General features: G+C 36.9%; 1 protein-coding gene across 3 annotated transcripts in view; it reads left to right on the top strand.

The window, feature by feature from the left end:
- Nucleotides 1–23204, top strand: part of PDE10A (phosphodiesterase 10A) — a 198326-nt gene extending 175122 nt beyond the window's left edge. For 2 of the 3 annotated variants that reach the window (XM_072856233.1, XM_072856235.1), the window contains exons 18-22: nt 2923–3095; nt 5095–5206; nt 8730–8810; nt 12832–12920; nt 18592–23204. In XM_072856233.1, the coding sequence (XP_072712334.1) occupies nt 2923–3095; nt 5095–5206; nt 8730–8810; nt 12832–12920; nt 18592–18709 (573 nt within the window). In that variant the 3' untranslated portion in view covers nt 18710–23204. The remainder of the gene's footprint in view (nt 1–2922; nt 3096–5094; nt 5207–8729; nt 8811–12831; nt 12921–18591) is intronic. The other variant, XM_072856234.1, reaches the window with a different exon arrangement.
- Nucleotides 23205–26510: the final 3306 nt, after the last annotated feature.

The following is a 26510-nucleotide window of genomic DNA, read 5'->3' as shown; positions in this document are numbered from 1 at the left end:
GAATAGGAACTTTGAAAAAGAAAAATCAGTTTCTCACTTACTTAGGTATTTCTAGCATAATGTGCTTCAACAAAGTCTTCAACCATCCTGAAATTCAGAATAAAAACTCAGGTACTGGCAAAAGTTTGCATGAGCAGCTTGAAAACCTGCTGTAATAAATTTTGTGAACATTAAATGTGTGGCATGAAGGAGGAAATGTTAATTTTGCATGCGTGAAAAGTTTAAACTTGTTTCATTATGTTATCATGTGGTTTTTGTTTTCAGCAATTTGAAATAAAAAAAAACCCTAAGTAAGGTAATATTCTGTGAAAGAGAGTTCCTAATACGAGGTAATGTGTCTGTATGTTTAATGAATAGAAAACTACAAGAAAGCATGCAGACATATTTTGGGAAATCCAAGTGTGCTACTGACACACAGGTATTTTCTCATCAGTGAAAATTTTTTCATGCTCAATTAGAAGAGTGAGAACTCTCACCTATGAAACCACTGCCAGTCCATAACATGCTTGTGCTGGCTGGTTTTAGTTTACCATGCACACGCTCAACGCACAGCCTTACCATGCTACTGTGCTACTAATTCATTGTTAACTTTTCTTTCTTTCTGATCTTTCAGGGGGAAGATATTTATTTTCTTAAATACCTAATCATCTTTTAGGAAAAATGCATACTCTATATTCTATTCAGAAGCACATCTTGTGATTATGGTTTTAGGTGTCATATACATTTCATCAGAGAATGGAAGCTGAATGCTTCTCTGAATGCTCCTCCATGTAGGAGGGTGTAATTGAATCCTTCAGTGGTGGTATGGTGTTAGATTTTTAGTATTTATTCTTCATGTGAGTTTGTGCACAGCGAGCAAGTTCCTCAGTCATTAACACTTCTCTGTCCCACTATGGCTACGTGAAACAGACTTCAGTCATTCTTCAAAAACCATTTTTTGTTTTTCCTGCAGAAATGTTGTAACTGGTGAAAGTCCCATTTGCCAAGAAGGGAGGGAACCCTTTTGCTTCTCTGCTACCTCCCAGCCTTGGCTGTCAGTGTGACTGAGGAAAGGGAGATAGGTGGTCAGGGCTGTAGAGTGGATTCAGGCACTGGCTACCCAAGTGCCCATGGGTGGTGATTAGCAGCAAAGGCAGATTAGAGCAGCCTTCTGGACTTGCTGGTTTTCGTTTGAATCAAAAAGCCTTTCTGAATTCCTGAACTGTTACGAAAAAAAGCCAACCAACCCACCAAACCCTTTAGGGTTTATCTCAATGAGTTTTAATTTTATGTTAGTAGCCTGCAGTACTTTTCACTGTTTGAAACTTTATAGCTGCTTTGCCCATCCACCTGCACTTCTAGTGTACACCATACTTACGAATAAGAGGATTCTATTCACTAGCTTTAGCTCAGCAGGGAAAGAATAAAATCTTAGGACCTGTACTTTGTATGTACTACTCAAAAGCCTAAGTGACATGCTCAGAAATGGCCGCTTCTGTCAGTACTTAACAGAATCAGTTATTTTCTAGTAGTATGAACAGAAGCTGTCACAGTGGTCTTTCTGATAGTGCAGGTTCTAAAGCCTAAAGAATAGAATCTAGAATAATTTAAATATTAGGACAAATAGCCTGTTCTCATGGAGTAGGCAGCAAGGTTGGGAGGAAAGGGTCCCCAACACCCCAAGTCATGAAAACTAGTAGTAGTCATTTCCTGCTCCCAAAGTGTTGATGATGGGTTAAATTGTTCTGAACTTTTAAAAATATCATGTTCTATGACTTAGGAGTCTGTCAAAGCAGCATTGAGACATAGACGGATTGTATTTTCTATTCATTATTCACAATAAATCTACTTGTCCAAGTAAAAATGTTGGAAAATGATGTTTACGTTCCGGATGGTGAGAGAAACCAAGCCTATTTGTATCATGGAGGATTTATTTTGAATAAATTTTGTAAATGCTTGACAAAAGTCAGGGAAACTTTTTATGAGTTTCAGCCCAAATGCCAATTAAATGTCAAAACACATCTGCAATTGATATATTTTAATAATATTTTCTATTTGTGAATGTGCACACCTTGACATGGCTGGATCATTCTTTCTTATTTTTCCCTGTTTCCTCTCAATAGTAGGAAGACTTTTGACAACTTGTTTTCCAAATCTTAGAGACAGCAAATAGTGTTGACTTTTCAAAATGTGATATAGCTTCATGAGTGATCACAGTACATGGATATTGTCAGTTAAATGCTCAAAAATACATAGTGGAAATTGAAAAGTGATGACAGTGGCATGTTGCCAGAGCCTCCATAGTGGAAACCATTGTCTGTAGTTTATGAGTCAGTCAACTCATGGTTGAACAAAGCAGCTCATGCCACTAAACGTTCATATACATTAAAATACTGTAATTAACTTTATTTCTGTAGAAAAAATTGTATCAGTAAATGCAGCAATTTCAGGCATATTTCATTTGGAACACTAGGAAAACAAAATTATTTTAGTACTTTAACTTGGATATTTCCTTATCCATATTATGTGTTATGCAGTATCAAAATTGTACTTCAGAGTGAATCAGACACTCAGCTTACCAGCTTGGCAATGCAGTACTCTGGGTCAGGATTGAATCACAAGTTCCCAAGGTAATACTGTCTGGAAGTGCTGTGTCTGTAGTGCTTATAAATCAGAGAAGAAAAAGCTAACATTTTTCTCTATTAATACTTTTAGGCTTCAGAAGGAGCAGTCCCAAAACCAAATCAATGGCTTAGTCATAGGTTTCATGACAGTATTTAAAAAAGAAATATAAAAATGGGAATTTCAGGCTGTCAACATTGAATTTGCAACAAAAATTGTCATTGGGCTGTAAAACCGTTGTAACCTGTCTGGTGAAGTAAAGACTGAAATCATCTCAGAATTAGAGCTTGTGCTTTTTATTGGTTTTTTACTTTTTCATAGCTGGAAGGGCACAATGTCTTCTCCAATCTGAGCTCCAGCGAATATGAGCAAGTACTTGAGATCATCCGGAAAGCCATCATCGCCACAGACCTTGCCCTGTATTTTGGAAATAGAAAACAGCTTGAAGAGCTGCATCAGACGGGAGCATTAAACCTTAAGAACCAAGCACACAGGTAAAGCAGCAAACCAGTATTTAGTTCACTATGGCATTAGTCCTAGAAAGAAAAACCTTATTTTTGCAAAAAAATTTCTGTGTACACAGTAATTTTCTTACATATGAGATTTCTAAGACTGGCTGTGTGTAAAATTCCAAGTATGTAACGGTAATTTCTGTTGTTTTATATTTGCATGTCACTGCCTTTGGATGTCATTTGCATAGGTCAGTGACAGATCATCTGCAGAGGAAGGTTAGTGCACAGGCAGTTAGGTGGTGGGGAAAAAGTATAGTGCAATAATTACTTAGTTTTATTTTTATTATTCTGTCAACATGCTGTTTTGGAAAGAATTCTGGTCAGATCTCAACCTTTGTTTATTAAGGTAGCTCTAAGTTTTAAAGATATACAACAAGTGCATATATTCATAAATACATGACTCTCTTTTTCCACATATGCAAAACATAGTGCACCCTGGATGAGAGATGTGTCTTATAACAGGCTTCGTTAAAGTGCTCATGCAGCCCTTCAGAGCTTCTTTACTGGAAAGTGGATCCTGTCATTAATCTAATGCAGGGAAAAATTAGAGAGGTAATATGGGAAAATACTGAGTCATGATGCTGATTTCTTTTCAAAAGGAACTTTGGTACTTGGGTCTTCTTTCTGAGGAGTTTTACAGATTTTTGTCAGTAGTTTTGAATAAATTATTACAACACTGTAGGAAGGGCAGTTTTTAAAAGCTTACTTCCCAGTATGGAACTGAAGCTTATCAGACTTGAATAAACCTCAACATCTTAAAAAGACAAAGATATAGTAGCTCCTGATAATCTCAGAATGAAATTTACCAGAAATCTTGAATTTAGGGTTTATAAAATTTAAATAGGATCACAACTATTTAGTGTGTGATTGAATATTCTATTATGGATATTTTTTTTTTTACTGTTACCTGCCCTCAGAGCATCTTCAGTGCAAAGCCACATGCCCAAAGATAGAACATCAGTTTGTAATGTGATTAAAGAATCCAAGACTTCTAGTTGGTATCTGTACATGCAATGGAGTGCTACATTTGGCCCTTATGTGGCTGATGGATCCTCTTTCTTAACTCAGGGGAATTCCACTTCGCTATTTATCTATTGATTATATTGTGTATTTGTGTATTTTCCCTGGTATATTTGTTGATACAGTTTTAATGACTGCCATCACATTGGCATGCAAGTTAGCAAGTTGTGTGCTTTTTTCATGGAATAGGCATTATTAACAAAGATGCAGGTGTCCTTAAGTGTCATCTTAAATTCTCCATTGGGTGGAAAACACATGAATTCATTCATTAATTTGCCAATTTTCTTTATAAAACTTAGATTCATAAAACATAGGTTTGGGTAATAGTTTGAGTGCTAGAAAACTTTTTAAATAAGATTTTTTTTTTGTGTGTGCCTTATTCTAATAATTATAATCCTACTGATGCTGTTCAGTTATTCACTGAACAGGTTCATCAGTGTATAGGACAGAGTTACGTGTAGGATTCTTGTTCTGTCAGGGTTAGAATTCATTCCAACAAAGCAATGACAGAGTAGCTTGAGATAGACTCAGACCTAGTTTTTCCTCTTTTTGGAGCATGTGTTCCTCTCTCTTTAAAGAACAGAAAGAAATGCAGCAACAGGATATGCCATCTTTCTTTTATAGACTTGTGGTTTATTTTCAGAAAATTAAGGAGGGGCATGTGAGTGTTTTAACAGGCAGGCATTCTTGTGTAGTTTTCTATGAATGTGATTGTGCAGAGGATGGTCAGTGAACTCTGGTTGCAAGCAATGCACGGAATACTACAGGGAATGTAATATACAATTTGTGTGATGCCTTACCAATGAATCATAAACAAGTGAGGAAGAAACAAGCAAGGCGGGAGAAATTTTGTAGTATATACGCTTTACTGCTGATTGAACAGAGGAAGGGCAAATAAAAACTTTGCAGTGTGATCATTAATTCTTTACCAAACTTACAATTTAATGTTATTTTATTTTAGAGATAGAGTGATTGGTCTGATGATGACGGCTTGTGATTTGTGTTCTGTAACAAAGTTGTGGCCAGTTACCAGACTGACAGCCAATGATATATATGCAGAGTTCTGGGCTGAGGTATGTGTGTTTCTTTTGTTTACTCTCTTTATAAATGGAAGTATCCAGGAAGAAAGAAAGAAAAAAAAGGAATTTTCAATTGATATTTTAGCGTGCTTGTTTTAAAGAGTGTTCATTGGTGCATGCATGTGTTTTGTTGTTTACTCTGAAGCTATTTACAGAGATGAGTTAGCTTCCTAATTTTCAGGCGGTGTTTTTTCTCTCTGTTAAAGATGAATTTAGAAAGTATGTCCTAACATAAAGTGACCGAGGAACAGAACACACAAGAAAATCTGTAAGGTTTTTTGAGTCACTAACTGTAGTTTTGTGAAGGATCTATTTGTATTCTAGAAATACAAAATATGAAACCAACTTCCAGGTCAGCTGCCTTGAAACACACTTATAAAGATGTAGTATGAGTCCAGGAAATGCTAAAGCAAATATGACAAGCTTTAAAATTGTTCTGATCCGATCATTTGAATCTTCTTTGTGAGCCAGCTCAACGACTGGGTCTCAGAGAGAGCTGATTTTTTAATCTCCTGAATAATATACTGAAACAAGGCATTGAGCTGTGCTGATGTAATCATGTTCATAAATAAAGATGCAATCTTTCATGTGTCTTATGCTGAGGAGTAAATGTTCTAATTGTTTAATTTTTGAAGTGGAAGTGACTACTTTAGGGATAAGGAATAAATTCTGACAGTGTTGCATAGAGTTGAATTATGCAGTTTTAGAAGATACACTGTATTTTCAGAACTGCTATTGCACATGTGTATCATAAAATGTTGTTCTTTTGTGTTACATGCCCTGTGGAAGTCTGCAGAATTCAGTGGGCTTATTTCTGTTTTACACAGGTGTAAAATGGAAATCAGGCCCACAGAGTTGATGTAGCATGCATATAGTGTGGAGATTGTTGTCCTGCCTGTTGCATGTTCATTATGAAATTCAAGATGTGCATGGTTTGTGGGTGTTTTTTGTATTCACATGTTCTCGTTCTCTTAATTATGAACAGCTCAGGCTACAAAAACATATTTGAAAAATGCAGACAGTATAAGTTCAAAGATGTAGTTCAGTACTCACTTTCTAAAATGTCAGTGCTGGAAAGTGAGTGTTCTTATGAGTGGTATAATGGAGGTATAATGTTGATGTGCCTCACTGATTACATACTCAACTTTTTCGCTTACAAGTAAAAAGGCTTTTTTAGGGCAAATCATGTGAACTCAGTGGAGAGGGAAGGATCAAACTGATTTTTCCTACTCAACAATAGTACAGATGGAATTATGGACATAATTGAGCCTGCCCAGACTTTAACCTGTTTTGTAATCCAAGGACAAGTTAATAAAAGTGGATCTTGTTGGAGCTTGTTACACTTCATGGAGCAAATGTAAACTAGAAGTTATTGACAGAAATTGAATTCTGTAATTGGTGTTTTACTGAATCCTCTTTAAGAGGTTAATTGATACATGGCACAAGTTGGATATGTTGTGATCCAGTCAGGATGGCTGACAAATCCAGCTACAGGTCTAAACGCGTCTGGAAATTGGAAAGCTGGAGATAAGATATAGAGAAAATCCTGGGAAAGCTAAACCAATAGAAAGTTTAGGTTGTGTTTCACTGCAGAAATTGTTACTTAATTGGGAAAAAAGGTAAATTCTAGAAAAGTATATTTGACTAGATTGAATGGTTATGTTCCAGTTCTAAAAGTAGGATAGAATGTTGCTTCTAATTACTACTTGAGTTCATAATTTTAATATGTTGAATGATTTAATCAGAGCATTTTTATAATATTTCTTCTTTGTGTAATCATTAACTAAAATAGTAACTGCAGAAAAGGTTGCAGCAGTTTTGTTGTATGTCACACTGATCTTTTTTCATTGAACAAAGGCCACTATAGCTAGCTAGTGTTTTCAGCTAAGATCTACCTTGATATCACTCAGCATGAAGCTTTCCCACAGTGCTACAACTCAAGCAAAATAATAAATTTGCTGATCAATTATATAGGATTACAAGTTTGTATCAGATTTGTCTGCTGTGATTTTTTTTTTTGAGATATGAGACACTAGACAGTTGTTAAACCCTTTCTGCAGTATTTTTAAGAGACTTATAAGCCACTTATTATAGCTGTGCTGGAAGTATGATACAAACTTTTTTTGCTTAAAATTTCAACTTCAACTTTTTGATCATGTTCGTAACTATGAAGATAAAAGCAATATTTTTTACAACAGTGTATCATATATGTGTTCGCACATACTGAACACAAGAAAACACTTGTGTTTCTAGTGTGTGCGTTCCATCTAAACGTAATACATTTTTACCGTGAGGGTGGTCAACCAGTGGCACAGGTTGCCCAGAGAGGCTGTGGAGTCTCCATCATTGGAGATATTCAAAACCTGACTGGACACAGTCCTGGATCACCTGCTCTAGCTGATCCTGCTGGGGTGTGGGATGGATTGGATGTTCCCAAGAGGTCCCTTCCAACCCAAACCATTCTGTGATACCTTTTTCTTTCAAGGTGAAATGATGAACATAAATATGAGCTTTGTTCAGTTTTAGCATAATCAGTCAGAGGCTAGACAGCTTCCTCAAAGTTCTGACTCCAAGTGTTTCTCAGGCACTTGATATTACGTTAATCAAAGAGCTTAAAATCATATGATGCTAAATGGTTTAGTGTTGAGGTTCTTATCATTGAGGAATCTCAGACATGAGCAGTAGCCAAAAAGCAACCACTGCTACAGCTGTAGTTGCCTTTATAACCTCAAGATTAAACATCCGTGGTGTTTTGACAATGCAGTTGAGGCATAAGACTTGGAAAACTCCAATTTGTTACAGAAAGTAGCCAGCTGCTTACGGATTTTTAAGGAATAATTGTGTTCAGGCCCAGTATAGTGCTCAGAAACGTGTTTTGGCTGCTGTGCTGGTAATGGGTGAAATACAAGGAGACAGTTTTCTCTTGTACATTATATATATCTGGTCTTTGGATATAATGCATCTTTCCTAGTATTCCTCTTATGAATGTAGAGGGATAATGTATTTAAAGAAAAGAAGGCTGTTTGACAGGCAGCTTCTTCAAAGCAGCATGGTCAAAAAGACTGGATTGTTGACAAAGAGGGCACATTGTAAGTTCATCTGTTTTACTCAGCTTTTCCTTGGATGGGTGAGTTGTGTTCTACTGGTCATTGTATTATAGTGCTTTAAACAGGTAATGTTTTGAAAGATGAGACTAACTATGAATGGAACAGAATAGAATGAACCGATTTCTTTGGTTTTATTCTTCCAGTTGCTTTTTATTATGGAGACACCCTTGGAAACAAGGAAAATGTGTGTATATTGACTCAAAAACGTTCAGGATCTGCTACTTAAGTTATCATTTAGGTGACTGTATAAAATGAGCCCCTCCTTAGGCAGTTTTCTGAGATTGCCTTAGACTGGTACCACACATTATTTTAAATTCTGGATTTTTAGATTGACATACAATAGAAGATGGAAATTCAGATCTCAGTAGTCTTGATTTTTGTTTTCCTAATATCTCTCTGCTTTTGTCCAGGGTGATGAAATGAAGAAAACGGGTATTCAACCTATTCCTATGATGGACAGAGACAAGAAGGATGAAGTCCCTCAGGGTCAGGTATGAACTCTTTCTGTAAAATCATACATGTTTTACAGTGTTAATAAAACATGTATGGAAAAAACATTTTATATATTAGTGAATATTTAATTTGACGTTAGGATATGTGGGCTGCTGAATGCTATGTTCTGCATGCAAAGCAGGGTTAACTTTTTTAAGTAGCAGTGGAAAACTTGTTTTCAAAGAGATTACTCAAATGGCAATGTGGTCTTTGCTGTTGTCACCTGTTCCATTCTTTGTACTTGTAACTCTAGCTAAAACCACAATCACCTACAATTTTGAGAAGTATCAATAACACTTTTTCAACTTAGTAAGTGGTTGCTTCACCACTTAGCTAAAAAGGTTTCACTGTTTTATCCTGAATGCAAAATGAACTTCATCACCTGTACCTCATTAAAATATCCAGGTTCAGATTTTGAAATATTTGTAATTTTAGACCAATATGTCTTCATTAGTTTTTTTAATATCTATAAACACTGCTTTTTGACATTCCTGAAAAAAAAAAAGAATAATGTGAAGAGTTTCTTGAGGATAAGCAATAAAGGGTGCATTTCTAAGAGCCTCAATTGTCTGTTTTTCAAAGTCTTTGCGTAGTTATTTTCCTGTGCACAAATGTGCAGAAATGACTGCTTTTTTATGCTTTCCCTAGGGAAAATTGGTATTTTGTAAACATAAATTTGAGGGAAAAAAAGGTCTTTGAACTAACTTTTTTGGGTAAACGAAAAAGGTAGCTGGTCCTTTGATTATCTGAGCAGAGAAAAAGAAATTTAAATTGTCCATTGTCCATTCATATACATATATATATATGTGTAAGGTTTTTTTTTTATTTCAGTGGCCTCTGATGCTTCAATTGTCAGTAGGTAGCACTCACAAAGCATTTCATGAACTCTGAAATTAACAACAATATTTAAAATAAATTAGAAATTACAAAATATCACAAAATCACTTTAGATTAATTATTTGGTAAGCAAGACTATGGAAATGTTTATATTCTGACGCTTTACTCCATATGCTCTGTCATATTTTAGCATAAAAACTATTACCTTTATTACAGTAAGGAATTAGCCATTAATTTACTAAATTTGTGTGTTTAGTATAAACCTGAAAAGAGAAGGAACTTTTTTCTGCATTTGGTTTATTTTTCCACACACTATATTAGTTATCTTTGAATATCTTGAAAAGTACACAGTATTATAGCATGTAGGCATCTTGGCATTTGTGAAAGAATTGTTAATGGGGTGAAAGCACAGATCTAAGAAATAAGCTATTTTTTTTCTCTTTAAAACGCAGTAAGTATTGCTCCAGGTACTGTCTTCATCAGGTTCTTTTTTACTTTGTGCTCTGTTTCATGCTTCTTAATAGTACAACAGTAAAATATTAAGCAAAATAGGACGTTAAAAACCAACTTCAGTAGTATAGTTGTAGCTGCTGTATCTTACAACAATGTTACAGCAAAATGTGAGATTTAGGACATATATAATTCTGTGAAAGTAACCATTCCTATATTTATGTAGAGACTGAAGAATTTAATAAAGCATTGTCCATTTCCTTGGGCTCTAACAAAAAGCATTAATGAGTATTTTAATGTGGGTTTTAATTAAAGCATTAATACCTTATTTAAATGCCAATGATGTTTAGGAAATGAGGATTTGTATAAGCACGTAATCTCTGAAAAAACCTACTTCTGCCTCAAGTACTCATCTTTGATGAGAACAGCTTGTACTTAGCTCTTCCTCTCACTTGGGTGGCTGGATCAGTTGGTCTCTGTTGTGCTTTACACCCTTTGCAGCACAACTCATGTAAGGTCTCTGAGTTTGGTGTCTTTGTACTGTGGAGCCTGCACTGCAGATTTGTTCCTGACTCAGCAAGGATCCCAGCACCCTCTTTTCTGCCCCTCCTTTTGGAACCTGTGAAGAAAATAGAAGCACCAAAACTATGCAGTGACCTGAAAGCCCTTTTGATAAACAAGTCAAGCCATCCTGAGTAATGAAGGGAGAGAGAAGGAATAGTTCACGTGCTTCAGCCATTCAAAGCTTATCCCAGAAATACAGTTTTCAGGTTGAAAATAAAAGGTTTATCATCATTATCATCATTAAAGTTACGGCTCTTAAAGCTAGCAGTATGTTTAAGATGCACAATTTGAAGAGACAGGAACAATTTATTTCAGAAACAAAAGATATTCTCTAGTTCCTCCTTCTTATGCATCTTAGGATATACATATACTGCCTTTCCTGCAGTGAATTCAATAGATTGCTCATATCTGGGTGAACCCTAGGCTTTCTGTCTAGCCACAGCAACATAAAAATCAGTCTGGAATAATTTATTCAGATAACCTAAACCTTTTACAAAGGGGATTTGTATGAGTTTGCTCTGGTCAGAAATGGAAGATTTTGCAAACAAATATTTTTAGTTAGCTTGGCTTTATTCAAAACCTAAATCCATTGAGCATTTTAGGGTTTTTATTCCTTGATTGATGTGCATTTTAACTTAAAAGCTTTCAGGACCTTAAAGGACACATTTTATTTTAAATACCGGGGTTCCAAAGAGAAGGTTGTTTGGAATATATTGCAGATGAACTTAGTTTGGTTGAAATCTTTTATGTTTTGCAATGGCAACACACTTCTCATTGAGTCAGAAAGTCTACAGTGTGACTGTACCTAAAGTCCCATTTTAATTTTTGATAGCTATGGAGTAATCTGCTATTTTCCAGTGAAATAAAATACTCCCCCTTAAAAACAAACAAACATGAAAGAAAAACACAAGAAAGAACACGTAGGAAGAAAACAATGCACTATGCAAAATAGCAAACTTTTTGTTGATGAACAGACGTCACAGCTGTGTGCAGTCTTGCCTTCTCACCAGCTGCAGTTTCTTTCCATCAGTTACATCATGATTACTTCAACTCAGACCATTGGGTTCTCAGGTCAGAAAATGTATCTTGTTTTTTTTAAAGGATGGACTATATGCTACATGCTATAGTTACATGCTATAGTCCATAGCAGTATGGGAGGAATCTCTGTATTGATGGAGGTGAGGGCAAGAGTTGCTCTTCAATTACTGAATAAGGGCCAATGTATAGACTGTTAAAAAGAGACTTATTATCAAATGCTTTTGTCACAGAACAATACATGGTATTTCACTAAAAGGCGTTTAAAAACACTGCCCAAGGAAAGGGACTGCTGTAGTGCATAGTGCACTACTGTAACTGTCATGAGAGTCTGGGATAAATGAGTGATGTTATAATGGATCTGAATTTAACCTGTCATCCTTGCTAATATATAAGTGACATTTTCTAAAAATTCCCTTGTGTCATGACAGTTCAGCTGTGACATGGTAGCTGTCATAGGCCCCTAAGCCTGTATGAATCAGATATCATTAAAAAGGTACTCATTTGATGTTCTCTAAATAGATTTATATGATAATGGTAAAAATATATCACTGAACTGCATACATGAAAAGAAATTGCAAACCAATTATTGATCACAGTGCACACCTTTTAGAAGCTTTCCAAAGGTGCAAAGCCCCTGCCATCTCAAGTAAATTACGCTATGGAATACATACTCTGTAGGACATCAGAACAATGCAGAATCTGACCAAATTTTGTCAACGTTGCACAACTTTCCTTTTTAAAAAAAAAAATTTCATCACAAGAATAATGTTTGCAGAAGTGGCTCTGCCATCTGCACCTACTTCCTGCCACTACTGAGACCAAAAAGCCAGACAGATCCTAAGCAAATCAATTGAATCAATTGAATAATAAAAGGTCCTGTAGAAAATCCTATCTGAAGCAGCCATATTAGTCATAAAAGAGAGGCATGTAAGCAACTTGTAATTGCTAGAGACTTCACTGTTAGTACTTCATTTTAAAGCATTTGGATATTAAGAGGAGATGCAGCACTAAGAAGTGCTAACATAAGTAGCAATTAAGTAAGTAGTCAACAGCTTTGAGCTAGTTGGCTGTTAACTTTCAGTGTTGTAGTTTGGCAACATTTAACTATTCTTTCATTGTTGTTTTTCATAGATTGGGTTCTACAATGCTGTAGCCATCCCATGTTACACCACACTGGCACAGATCTTTCCTCCAACTGGGCCACTACTCCGAGCATGCAGGTGAGTAAATGCGCAAGTTTTTGCATAGCATGTAGCTTGGTAAAAGAAAAAGCAAACACACTTTGCAAGTTTGTCTGGAAATACAGGCTTTGAATTTTAGAATTTGCATGCAGATAAACAGGGATACACATCTTGCATTAATCTATGCAGAAACCCAGAGGCAATAACTACTGGCTGGGACTATCCAGTGCAGATCTACAGGCACAGCTGATTAAAATGTGTTTGACACCAAAAGCATTTAGAGAGAAACAGGTTCAGTGCTTATGTATCCCTGTCTAGGCTGGCTCAGTGCAATTTCCCTCTCAGTCCTTTTTACTTCAATATGGTTCTCACAACTAAGATTGGCTAAGATTAAAAAAATGTGGGTTTGGCATGTGGTTTTATTTCATGTCAGAACATGTTTATTAAAAAGCAGAAAAAGAAAGATCCCCAGAATATTCAGTAATTAGGAGCATAAGGGTAGTACCACTGGGATGTGGGAGAGGCAAATGTAACTTTGCCCTATCAATCAGTTGGGATATAGATTGGGATCTTCTGGAGGAGAGTCAAGGGTCCTTAACCAATTGGCTGCTTCTACCCTGGAATGATGGAGGATCTCTTTGTAGGTAGTTCTGTCCAATAATTATATCCTGGACCTTAGCAATCTTTCCTGACAAAACTTCTGTTGAAACCAGTATGCATCATGAAAATGTTCCAGTTTCAGGTTAATCAGTATTCTCTAAGGAAAACCAGTTGGTTCATAAAATGCCAGCAATCTTTAGTCGCATCCAGGGAAAAGAGGCCTGTTTTGCTATGCGCGTACTAGCGCCTCTCTCATAATCTTTTTTTCCTCTTGTGGTCCTTAAATTCTAGCTTGCATTGAACTTTTTCTTTGTCCTGTATGGCAGATCTACCTACTCTGTCACTTCCCTGATCTTGTGGGCTAAATGATCTTTGTGAAGTAACAGAAGGCTGCCCACTGTATACAAAACGCCGTGAAATTTAATGTAGTTGTTAGCAAAATAATTTCATTCGCACCCAAACACTATTTCATATAGCTATGAGAAGAATACGTAGGTCTGTACCAGTGCGAAAGAGGACTATCTTACTAAAACAGTGAGTATCTAGGGGCCATCATTAATAGTCAGCTGCCTCTAAGGCCCCGCTGCTGGGCATGGCTGTGCAACCCTTAGATGGATATGGAAGGAATATTAAGTAGGATTAGAGACTATACCTCTGTAGTTATTACATTAATGGGGCTACAGCTGGAATCCTGTTCAGTGTCTGTGCTTTAATAAGAGTAGATAAAGACACTAGCAAATAAGATTAAGAAAGAGCTTAAAGAATGTTTTGCGATCTTAGTAGTGAGAGACTAAAAAATCTGACTAATGTATTTAGTTTATCCAAGGGAATGACTTTATCAAAATCTGTAACTGTCTCCATAGTATGTTTTCTGATTAGACAAAGCTTATTAATTTAGCAGGTAAAGACTACTTGAAGCCCAAAGGTTCAACCAAGGAATACGGTGAATGTCTTTTTTAGCATTTGGAATAATGTCAGTTGAAGATCTTAAAGCAAGGCTAGCTATACTTTTTAAAAGAGAGAGGTAAAAGGGATGCAGGTCTGAGGCACAGTTACTGTGATGAAATTGCCAAGGCCTGTCTTTTCCAGGCAGTCAAGATAGGTGATCCTTATAGTAGTGTCTTTCGTCCTTAGAAACTATGAAAGTAACAATGTCTGGTAAATAGTAGGCAGTGATTTGTTATCCTAAATTGAATAATGTGGAAATATTCCGAAGTGCGTATTTTAGTGGTTCCATCAGTTACAATATAGCATTAAACTCTTCTCTAGTTTCAAAATGCTGTAGAGTATGTTACTATCATAATGGTATCAAAGTCCAAATCCTGTTTTGGAATTCGGAGTTACAGTACAGGGTAGGTATGTGTACTCCCTGAGCTGTGTTGACCTAATACATACGTGTTGATAGTTTGATTATAGATAATTGAATAGTGTGTACTCTGATAAATAAAGAGGAGTTGCTTTCAGTGTGAAATCAGAGAACATGAAGTAAACTACAGAACTGCTTGTAATCCTTTCAGTCTTTACAAGGTCATGAGTCATCCAACTGCTTTACTGAGAGGTAGTCTGAGATCTTGGAAGTTTTCTAACTTCTTTCTCTTTGTAATCCTTGCTTGAAGGCATGTTGCTTCAGCTGTATTGATGGCTGAAAGCTAAATGATTTGTTATTCGATCCATGTAAATGGAACACAGATTGTGCTTTGCGTAACCATGTTCTCAGTCAGAAAGGGTTTTATACTGTTTACATGGACTAAACAGCATCAAATGTAATACCCACCATTAGAAATGCAGTAATGTTTATCATGAGTCTTTCCATTTACTTGTTTCTACTCAAGCTAACAAATATTGTCAAACTGCTTTACATATCTGAAACTTTTTATTTCTTTTGTGTTACTTATTTGTCAACATCTGGGTGTACTTTTACTCTCCAAATCAGCATCTATATGCTTTTAGCATGCAAATGTCTTGCAGAGTCTATATGATTAATAAAGTATCCTCAGCACTGTATGTTCAGGAAAGTTCTGTTACTAGCACAATCCAATGGGAGGTCTTTCTTAAGAATGGGTTTGTATTTACTGTAGAACCATTTGCATAAGCCTGCCAGTAGCTTTGGTAAGAAGTTAGCATTGTTATTCCACTTAATGGGAACTGAGGCTTAGAGAGGCTAGGTTGAGTGCTTAAGACTGCACAGCATCTTTTTCAGGAGCAGGGTCCTGGGAAGATGCATATCTTTTGATTTCTAGCCACATGGATATCCAAATGAGGCTTATTTGCAAAAGTGGCTTGTAATACTTGAAGGTCCATCTTTCAGTACTCAGCTGAGGAGATTTAAAGTTGAATTGTAGAGTATCAAGCACCCACATATATATGTGTTCTAGATGAAAGGTTCTCCTTGTTTCTGAAGATCAAGCATGAACATCTTTTCAAGAGTGGGTTTCTTTTCAAGAGTGGGTTTTCAAGAGTGGGTTTCAAGAGTGCAAAAGGTGTGATGTCTGAAGTAAAATCAATCAGATTCCTGGCAGAGATTATATGAACTTTTCTGTTCTAGAAATTATGTTTGTTGTTTGGAATTCCAATTATAGTTATAATACTGATACTTCTGAAAGCTACACTGGCACAATCTCCAGACTGGGCACAGCTCTGAACAGACACAGCTCCCCACCCTGCTCTTCTGCATTCCTTAATTTAGATTGTACTGATGCAGAACTGAGGCATAGATGTGTGGATGGGGTTTAAGATCTCCGTAAGACTAAAGAGCTTCCTGCAAATCCACACCCTGGCATAAATTCTTCTGAGGAGCAGTTTGATAGTTCTATCTTGGCCTTGAAATTACCCTCTGCTGTCTGTTTGAGGAAGGAAGCATTGAGAGTTCAGACTTGGAGGTGCAGAATAGGAAATCAAGAACACAGATCTAACTTCAACTCCCCAGTTACTAAAATGTATGTTATTGCAGGGTTTAGGTTACTCCAGAGTGTTTCAAATAGCTGATTTTGCACTACGCTTTTTTTCCTTTATTTTTGACGGGTAACTTATTCAGTGTGATGAGAGGAATACAGCCTCATTCCTGTTTGGTGTTGCCTCAGCTGCTGACTGAACCAATTTTGATATCACCCTTTCACCAGTAGTGCTTGTTCTTGGAACGCAGTGTTTAAGCTGCTGTGTCCTTGAGTTGTTTAGAACACAGACACCAGCTGCAAATAATAGCAGCAGAAGCAGCCAAGGCAGCATGTCAGCATCAAGGTTTTCATTTTGAGAGCCTTTTTATTCCAGACACTTAGGAGCCAGGGCTTCATTGGAAGCACAAAGGCAAATGAATTGTATCATCTGCATCTTTAAAAAAAAAAAAAAAGTCAGTCACAGCTTTCCCTGAGGTAAGGTAGCAGCTAAGAATCTAGAAGGTTTTCTTGTCCGGTAATTTATTCCACATTTTTAAATACTCTCTTGTCATTCTGTGTAGATCAAAACTACCAGCCACCTGTGTTACAGTGTTCAGAATAAGTCCTATGTGTGTTTTGTAGCTCACGTACTCAGGCCTACCAAAGTGGCAAATCTATGATAGTATATTTATTTTGAGGATGAAGTTAAGTGATTAATTTTTTCCTTTATTTCAGACCAAATAATTTTAAACAATTTTCCATGTGCTTTCAGGTCTCCCAATTCTTGCTGAAATTGATATAATTTAAAAATATTTTGGCTGCAATTCTCCTCATTACTTTCCTAGTTTCAGGAAAGGGACCTAGAAATAGTGATGGTTCAGTTTTGCTGATCCTTAGTGCCTGATTGTATTAGCTGAGGTTCAGCACCATGTTAATGCTGGTTTCATGACTTCCAGTTGGCCTGGAGCACTGGCAGAGCAGGTTTCCATCTGCCTGCAGAAAACGGTGTAGGTGTTCCCCTAGAGGGCACCAGCTTTCTTCGGTAGGCTCCATCAGATCCTGCCTTCCCCCATCCCCAGAAAATGCAACATTTTCTCTTCTTACCTGTTTGCTGTGCTTTCAGCTCATTGTTTGCTGTTTTATCAACTGTTTCAGCAAAGCTGTGACATAAAAATCAGAAGAGTTCTGCCACATAAATTCCGATAATATGACACATAGCATGTAAGACCTTAGTGCTTTTACCATCCTGTTTGTTTACTGAAGACATCTAAGAACTGTTGTTTTAGTAACTAGGTATCTGATAGTATGAACTTGAAACAGTTGAGCTTGCTCTCTTTCTCTGTGTCTTTGAAGACTGAATGCTAGATTTGGCCATAGGTTGCAAGTATGGTCCGCTGTTGGGTATCATCAGCGTAGACTTCCAAGTCACTGGAGTGGTACTGGTATACAGCAAATAAGGTTATGGGTCTGTACTCCCTTCAGATCATTAGAACATTACCAGCTTAATTTCTCATCATTTTATGGCTTGTGAACCAACACATGGACTTGGGGGCTGGCCAGGCTGTGAGACACTAAAAAAACCTTCTGTCTCGAGGAGGGCGCACTCTCTAAATGCAGTAGATTGACAGTATGATCACCACATTAGTAATTGAAAGTTGATACTATTATGTTGGCATGCAACATTTTATACACTGTCAGGCAGCCCATGTGCAGGAGTTTCAGAAGGCTTAATGTGCTTTTGTGGTTTCCAGTGAAGGATATTTCCTGGCAAAAGTCCTGATCTCTGTGGTGGTTTTGAAAAGGGCCAAAGTATGCTGTGGTAAAATCCCTGAAGGCTGAAGTGACGAAGGCTGCTTGTCTCCCGACTGCTGTTTCAGAGTCTCTGCAGGCATGTCTCTGCTGGGTCACAGCTGGGTTTTCTCTGCAGCCATGAGGGCTAGAAATTTGTAATGGAAGCAGGTGCTAGCCTCTAGTTCCAGGGCTCCTTCTGGGGAAGGTATGCTGTAGGCTTATATGTAGTCAACATGTATACGAGCCATACAGAATTACAAAATGGGATAACTGAAGGTAAAGGATGAAATAATGTAAAGATGATAAAAGCTTGATGACATACAGGTACTTATATACAGCATAAAGCTACATCTCGAAGTATAGTACAGCAGACAGTATTGTTAGGAAGAAATCCTAGTAAACTTAAGAACGGTGCTTTACCTCTTTCACTTTTTTTGCATCTCCAGGGACAATCTCAACCAATGGGAGAAAGTAACAAGAGGTGAGGAAGCCTCTATATGGATTCCCTCCCAGTCCCTTGCTCCTGGGACTTCAGATTCACTTCCTGTGAAGATTGATGACTGAACAGCAGCAACAAATTTCTTTAACCCGAAAGGCATCCCTTCTTGTTTTGGGGGTTGTTTTCTGTTTTGTTTCATTTTTATTTGAAAAAAAAAGGAAAAAGAAAAGCTACAAAATGCTAACTAAGAAGTAGATCTGCCTAGGAAGGTAACACCCATGGAGTTACCTCAGCTAAATGACTCTGGCAGCCAATCTCCTGACCTACACCAGTGACACGACGTGAACAGAGGGAAATGACAACCCAGATGTTTTGGAATCAGCTATCAAAAGAGAACTTACAACTTGTGAATATAAAAGACTGGCCTTATCTCATGGGCTACATTGCTGAGGCCTTAATTTAAAACTCATGGGGGGAAAAAAAAAATCTTACGGGGTACTTCTAAGTTGTATCTTTCTAGTAAGGGTTTCAATGGTACTTTTATTATACCGTACTGTGGCTGGCTTTAACACCAGTGTCACTTGGGAGTTCTTGGCTATAAATAGAACAATATACCCATTGCTGTTGTGAATGTTTATGTGTGATCTACTTGTAATCAGTTTGAACTCCAGCAGAATCCTTGGAGACTATAATTCATGCTTAGGTTACAGTGAATTCTCTTGCTGCAAACTAAAGGAAAACCAACATTCAGGTTAAAGGTTTAAAGTACTTCATTAAGCATCATGATGCAAATTGTCTGTGACTCACAAGGCAAACATTGAAAGAACTAGTGATGGTGCTTTGTTCTTCAGAATGATTTATAAACCTAGACAACTCCTCCCTTAAAACACTGGAAGTACTGGATATTTACCTCCAATATGAGAGAGAGTTTCAGGTTGGGGTTTTTGTATCCATAGTGACAGAAGTATCAGATTAAAAATTAAATGTGACAGAAAATATTTCCTTGCCTAGCTCACAATTAAGTAAAGTCATCATTTTTATTTCTACCTGCTGAGTTGTATTTTAAAAGGTATTAGAGACATACCTGAAGTATGCTATCTGCTAGGAACAAAAGCCTTGTCAGAAAAGTCAGGTCTGATAAGAGGGATTGTGGTACCATCACAATAAATCAAAGATGTTTTTGTATTGACTAGCTTTTGTGTTGCACAGTAACACTGCATGTCTTCTACTGCTTTCTTCCCCCATCCCACAATGAGTGAAATTAGGAAATTTCTCTATTTGTCTGTTTGCTTTTTTCCCCTAGTTCAGCAAGATTTCCAGGCTTAGAACTGCCTTTCTTAATTAAAGAATAGCTGACTGAAGAAAAGTACTCTAAAATATTGTGTTTACAGTTCTGTGCTGGCTTAGGCTTCAGCCTTACAAACTTATGCACAGACTTTAAGACCTTACATTTAATGCCACTCTTTTAAATTTAGTGCAATTGTATAGAGTATGTTTCAACAACACTTAATTTGCCTTCATCTTTCTCATAAAAATAATAAGAAAAAAATCTTCATATTGATCCACACCGTAGGTGAAAACACAGTCTTTGCATACCTTTCACATACAGCCTATACTGCATTATATGCTTTTTCACAGATAATACAGTCTTGTAGTGGTTCCATGATAACATGGCCATTTGTGTAACTGCAACAAATAATAGTAGTGACTTAAAAACAGAAGACAGGTTCTCTATTTCCATCTCATGTCTGTTGACCTGTATTGCTCTAATAAGCATCCAATCTTACGGGTTTCATGTAAATGACTTGGACTCTTGAGTTTTGCCTTCTGTTATGGTCGAGCACATACCAGTATCTGTACATGTGTACAGTATGTGATACATAATCGCATAATGTATAAATGCACCTAAGCCTTTGCAGTACATAGATATCCCAGAGGTTGAGAATTCAATATGAAGTTATCTTATTTGTATGATACAGGTTACCTAGCAGCAACCCCATAATTTTTTTCAGTTTGCTTTGCCAATTCTAAGTGCAGAAATTCATTGTTAACCACAGCAAACTATTTTGGAATAAAAAAAATGGCAGGAAACAATTACACCAAAGTAGAATGAATAGTATCTCATGCTGTGTCCTCTGCTTTACTCCCTAGCAGTTCTGTTTTAACTAAGTCTTGTAGGTGCAACCTTTCATCCGCTAAATACTTGAGACACAATCCACAGTTCCTAATATTTACATGAAAATTATCCATATCTATGGTGACTGCAAAAATACTCTCTGAAATTCAGATACCCCAACAACTGGATGGAATATTTTTCCTTCATGAGTTAAGTGTCTTTGCTGTTATTCTCCCTCTTTGAATGCTGATCTTACAAGCGTTGCAAAAATATTCCTTATCACACTGTGTCTGTGTTATGGAAAGCCTTTAGTTCCTCTTTTACTCATTGACAGTAAAGATAACTTCACTAGTTCTGTTACTTACCATTCAAAATATTTGGCAGTGTCAGTATCGCATAATATTTTATGTTTTGAAGTTTGTAAGTACTGATACAGAACATGTTTCCCTAACAAATTTGTCAAATTGGCAATAAGTTGTTCTGTTAATGTCTCAAGTCAATCAGGTAGTGTTTCTAATACAGAACTATCCAAACTGCATAAAATACGTGTTTGCTATAGCATAATGTCCATTAGAGTTAAAAATTTTGGCTCCAATGGTTGTGGTTTGGTTTGGTTTCCTCCTTTGTAAAAGGAGAAAGGTCATGACAAAATGTTGCTCTTTGTTAGCACCTAGACCAACAAAAATAGCCACAACGGGCTGTATCTTCTAAGCAAATTTAGTCTGTCTTAGCATTTACAGAGTGCAGATTCAGATGCGTAAATTTTTTGTAGAAACAAACTTATATCCGCACTTCCAAAGTCAAAACCACCAAAAATTAAAACTTTGAAGCTGCATTTGAATTTCATGGCTCAAGAACATGTTGAGATTTAAGTGTTCAAAATTCTGAACTTGAACTCACAAGACATCTAGATCTGTAAGACATCTGGCTCATTAAGTTAAACTGCCAAAAGCCATTCTTCCTTGCATTTTTATCCTGCTAAAACTGATCTTGCCCAAGATCAATAAGAATGTATAACAAACCTAACAAATCTCTCCTTTCCGAGAACTGTTAGACTTTATACTCCCAGAACTGCATTATTTTTGTTAATAATTCCAATTGCTTTTCCCTTCTAAGCCCGGTGAAGTAAAAGGACTGTTCGAAGCCATATCTGAGCATTTCTAATGTATTATGAAGTGGTGCCTGAAAAGTATGCACTAAGCGAGAAAAATAGTTGACATAGAATGATACTCATCTGAGATGTTGCATATTTTATTACAGCACTGACAGAAAGTCCACTGTTATAATTAATCTATGAATTTTGTACAGTAGTACAACCTTCTGCTGTAATGGTTCAACTCATGGCAGTTTTTTTTATAAGTGGCCATTTAATTATTACATTAGAGAAATGCAATACGTTTTTTTAGTTGGAGTATATGATAAAACATGTTTACATTGGAGGGGACATGCAGTGTGGAATTCATCTTTTTATGTGGCACAGACTTCTTTCGTGTGTTTAAACTTAGAGCAGTGTTATCAGTTTGCTGTGACTGCATTTAGAGCATTTAGTGTTAAAATAGTAGGGATAGCAAATAGCACTATTCATGTTAAAAAGTAGAGATTGTTAGATGCTCAAAACAATTATGACCCTTTTGAAATAATGCATTTGCCTCAAACACTGTGATATAGGAACAGTTCTGTGAAGTGGAACAATTAATTTGTTCATTCTAAACACAGAAAAAGCTTTCTACACACTACTACAAGGAAGTTCATGTTCAAACTTTAGGTTTATATATCCCAATCTAGCAAAGGCACATCATAACTCTTATTTTGCTTTCTGACCAAAAACTGTGCTCGATTGTAATACGGGTGTATACTCTGTCAAAAAACCTAAAATAACGGACTGCTTTCTAGGGTGGATCAAACTGATTTGTAGAGTAGATTCATATATATTCAAAATTCAGGTTGGGCTGTTATGTGAAGAAGAACGAACTTCAAGGTAACAACATTCAACTTTACTACATTTAGTGAGCTGAAAAATTTGTTTTATATATATATATTTACACACACATATATATATATGATACATATAAACTATCTTTGTAAAAAAACAAAAAAATATGCAAGTGCAATAATTTAAAGAGGTCTTAACTTTGCATTTATAAATTATAAATACTGTACATGGTGTGTAATTTTTTTCATGTATTCATTTGCAGTCTTTGTATTTAAAAAACAAACCTAAACCTTTACTATTACGTTTGTACAATAGAACAGTAAGCATTTATTATGATATAGTTAAGTTGTAAATAAATTCACAAACCAAACAGCCAGTACATATGCATATATGGGTGTCCTATTGTGAAACCTGTTTTTGCTTTTACTGCTGGCTTTAGCACAGCAAGACTACTTCTGTGGATATGTAATTATACATATAAATATATGTATGATACATAAAGTATATTTAGAAATGTTCATAATTTTAATGGTTATATCTATACATATACTTTGGTGTGAATATTACTGAATACAGAGTTTTTTAATATTATTTTTCATGTTTATTTTTGCTATTATTGGGAGTGGAAGTGAGGGATGGGAAGTGTGTGTGTGTATGTGTGTGTTTATACCGCAAGTAATCCACAGGAGATATGGAATCAAAGCATAATTCAGTACCTAATACATTGATTTGCTTCAAAGATCTCTTGCACTGTTCATGCTCAGTAGACAGGGTATTCGCCATTTATAGACCTCAAAGTGGCCCTGTATCTTTATGACTCCGCATGACCCTTCCATTCTCAGAGAAGGATGTTGGGCTTGGGATAGAGAGTTCAACCTGAGCTCTGTCTCTAGTTCTCAGGACGGCCTCCAAATGTTCCTGGTCTCCCTCCTCACTGAAGGAACTCAGCATTGCTAGGACGAGTTGGCCAGAAACAGGTTTCCAAGGCAACTGCTTCGGCTTAACTACTGCATACAGTTGTAAAAAACAAGTTTTACAAACTATACCTGGGTTTATGCTGTTGTGACCAGCCCTTCCAGAAAGGTCTGTTTGCTGCAAGGGACGTACTGCTAGGGCTAACTTTTGTGATGAAACAGAAACTGCACTGACATTTAATGCATTTTTTTAGGGTGTATTCATTGAAGTTAAAACTTTCTGGCAAACTTTCTGGCAAAAGCTTTCAGGCAATACAAGAGAAATGTTTGTGTGAATACTATTAACCTTGGTCCTTTCCACCTGTTTTTGTATTGTTGGCAAGGAACTGTAGGCTGAAGTCAATTAATGACTTTCTGGTCAAGCTTTTCAAATTACTGGCAGTCAGTCACATGCCTTTTTTCATATTTTTCGTCTTGTCATGCAGACTTAGCTCTGGTAGCACAGCATGGTGATTTACCATTGATGGTCACTGCCCAGTCGGTATGCTTTCCTTAACTTTTAACCCTTTGTTGTTGAAAAACATAATCAGAGACTTACAAAAATCAAGGCCTGAATATATTCCCTTGCAGATATTGGAAAATATAAATGTAAAAGCACCTTAACTAAAGCTTGTTGAAGTTTGGGGAGGAAAGGAGTATTTCTGTTGGTTTTGAGGAACTTTGAATTAGACTTATTTGAAAGTATCCAAGTGCTTTGTAAGTTCCTGTGCTGATTTGAGTAAGTTGTAAGGGACAGAGACTTCAATGGATTTCACCTGCTCAACAAGTCTTGCAGATTACTTTGTTGTACTTATTTTGCTGAAGACAATTACTGAGGACAAATTCCCCTTCCTCAATCTGTAGTCCCTCTTCCTCAGATTAGGGAGAAAAGTTTGTGTTTCAGTAGTGCTCTAGGAAGAGCTACCTGTACCATGGATGTTGCTTAGGAAGATGAAGATCTTTTGTCTCTGGATCAAGAATGAGTTACAGAGAAATGCTTCAGAAGGTAGTTGGTGTGTATGTAAGACCTGTTGTTTAAAAGTCTTCTAAAAGAAAGGGGAAACCTGAGACTCAAGAACTTGGAAAAGAAGGAATTATACCGGGTAAAGTTTTCCTTCCATGTTTTTTTTGGTTTGTAACATTGCTGGAAGGGCTAATGATTGTAACCACATCATCTGTTAGCATTCAGCTGGCATTAATTTTTTTTTCTTTTTTACAGCAATGTAAACCCTGTGAATATAGGGTTTGTATACCTGAGAATATGATGTTTGTAGAGCTACTTCTGTTCCTTGAGCTGTCTTTATGCTGCTTATGGAAGCAACCTAAGTTATTAATAAATACTATTTAATAAGCATATGGAAATGAAAAAATAGGGCTTGTAAAATAAAATTTTAAAAAAGCAAAAAAAAAGAAACTTTCGGAAGCACCTAAGAGAGTCAATATCTGTCAGAAGCCTTTGAAAATTTTACCATCAATGTTAGAAGCAGTGGTGAATGTGGTGCAGTGGTGAATATGGGTAGTTTGGAATTAGTGCTGATGGACAAGTTGATCATAAAGAAGAGAAGCAGCATGATAACTACCATTAGTTTCCAGCTAGTGAAATCCAAGTTGTTTTCTGCTGCTAACTTGTGGAGAGAAAATAAGTATTCAATATTGGGCATATTTTACATCTCGTAATAAAAAATCCCACCTTGCTGAAAAAAAATGTAGTTTTCCATGTGACTAGCCTGGGAAAAAGGCCAGTGACGTATTATTTCCTCTTAACATGGAAATGTACTGAAGCCTGCAGAGAAGAATATTTACAGTACCTTTGGAAAGACAATGGACATCTGTTAAGATACTACTTATGGACTTGAGGGAACTAAGTTGTTCTGTGACAGATTTCCATTATGACGTTGTGCAAGTTGCCCAACACTGGATGGTTGTGGTTTCTGTAACTTATTTAAGCCTCTAAACACTTTTTTGTGTTACGCATATTTGGAAATTTCCCTGGTTACATGCAGTCCAGAATTCAAAATATATGTAGAGGCAATCAGGTGGTCACCTTATAATATATATGATGTTCACTTTCCTCTCAGGTGAGGACAAATATCACAGAGCTGTGATGCCCTCAGATATGCTGCTGCTAAGTACCTCCTTTTCCATCTTCTCCAGATGTGAGGGGAGGCTTAAGAAATTACAGTGCAAACTTTCAAGCTGGCATATGTAGTTTCATATTTAACAACTTTTGAGCTGTCACAGTGCCATATAATTTTAAAAATTTTCAAACTCCTTTAATTAAACACAGTACCAGATTTTATTTTGAATCTGTACTGACTTCTGTGTGAGGGCCAATGGCAAATGGTTTTGACTACCACATCTATGTAGTTCCTGTTCCACAGCCATTTTGCAGCATCCTGTTCCAGGCCTGCTGGGAGTGCTGTGGTTAATTCTCCTGGTCCTCCAAACTATCTGAATCAGCTGCAGCTGTCAGACAACATCCCGGTTTGGACTCAGTGCCTGTCCAGGGAACTAGATCTATCTTCTGTGCAGTTCTCCCTGGTTTTCGTGATTAGTTACCAAATATATTAAGACATGCTATAACCTCATGCAGAGCTTCACATGTGTTAAAGGAGAAGCTGCTGCCTCAGCACTCACACACCATTCAGGGAGTTGCACACACACCACCCGAGACTTTAACTGCTAGGACCAGAGTCCCTTCGCAGCGGGCAGCTCCACTGAGCTGACGGGTGCCCTTTTTCGACTCCTTGCTCACACACACACTCACTCTCGGGCGCTTTCTCTCTCCTCTGGCTTGACCCTAGGTTTCCCAAAGCAGAGTCTCTGATACGATGTACGCCAGACGAATTTATTGATTGGTACAGCGGTGAAAACAGCTCGAGCTGGCTGCCTCCGGAGAGGGATCCAGAACAAAGAAATCCCTG

This window comes from Ciconia boyciana, chromosome 3 (genome assembly GCF_034638445.1).
Source record: "Ciconia boyciana chromosome 3, ASM3463844v1, whole genome shotgun sequence".
Classification (NCBI taxonomy): domain Eukaryota; kingdom Metazoa; phylum Chordata; class Aves; order Ciconiiformes; family Ciconiidae; genus Ciconia; species Ciconia boyciana.
This window is presented reverse-complemented; position numbering and strand designations above follow the sequence as displayed.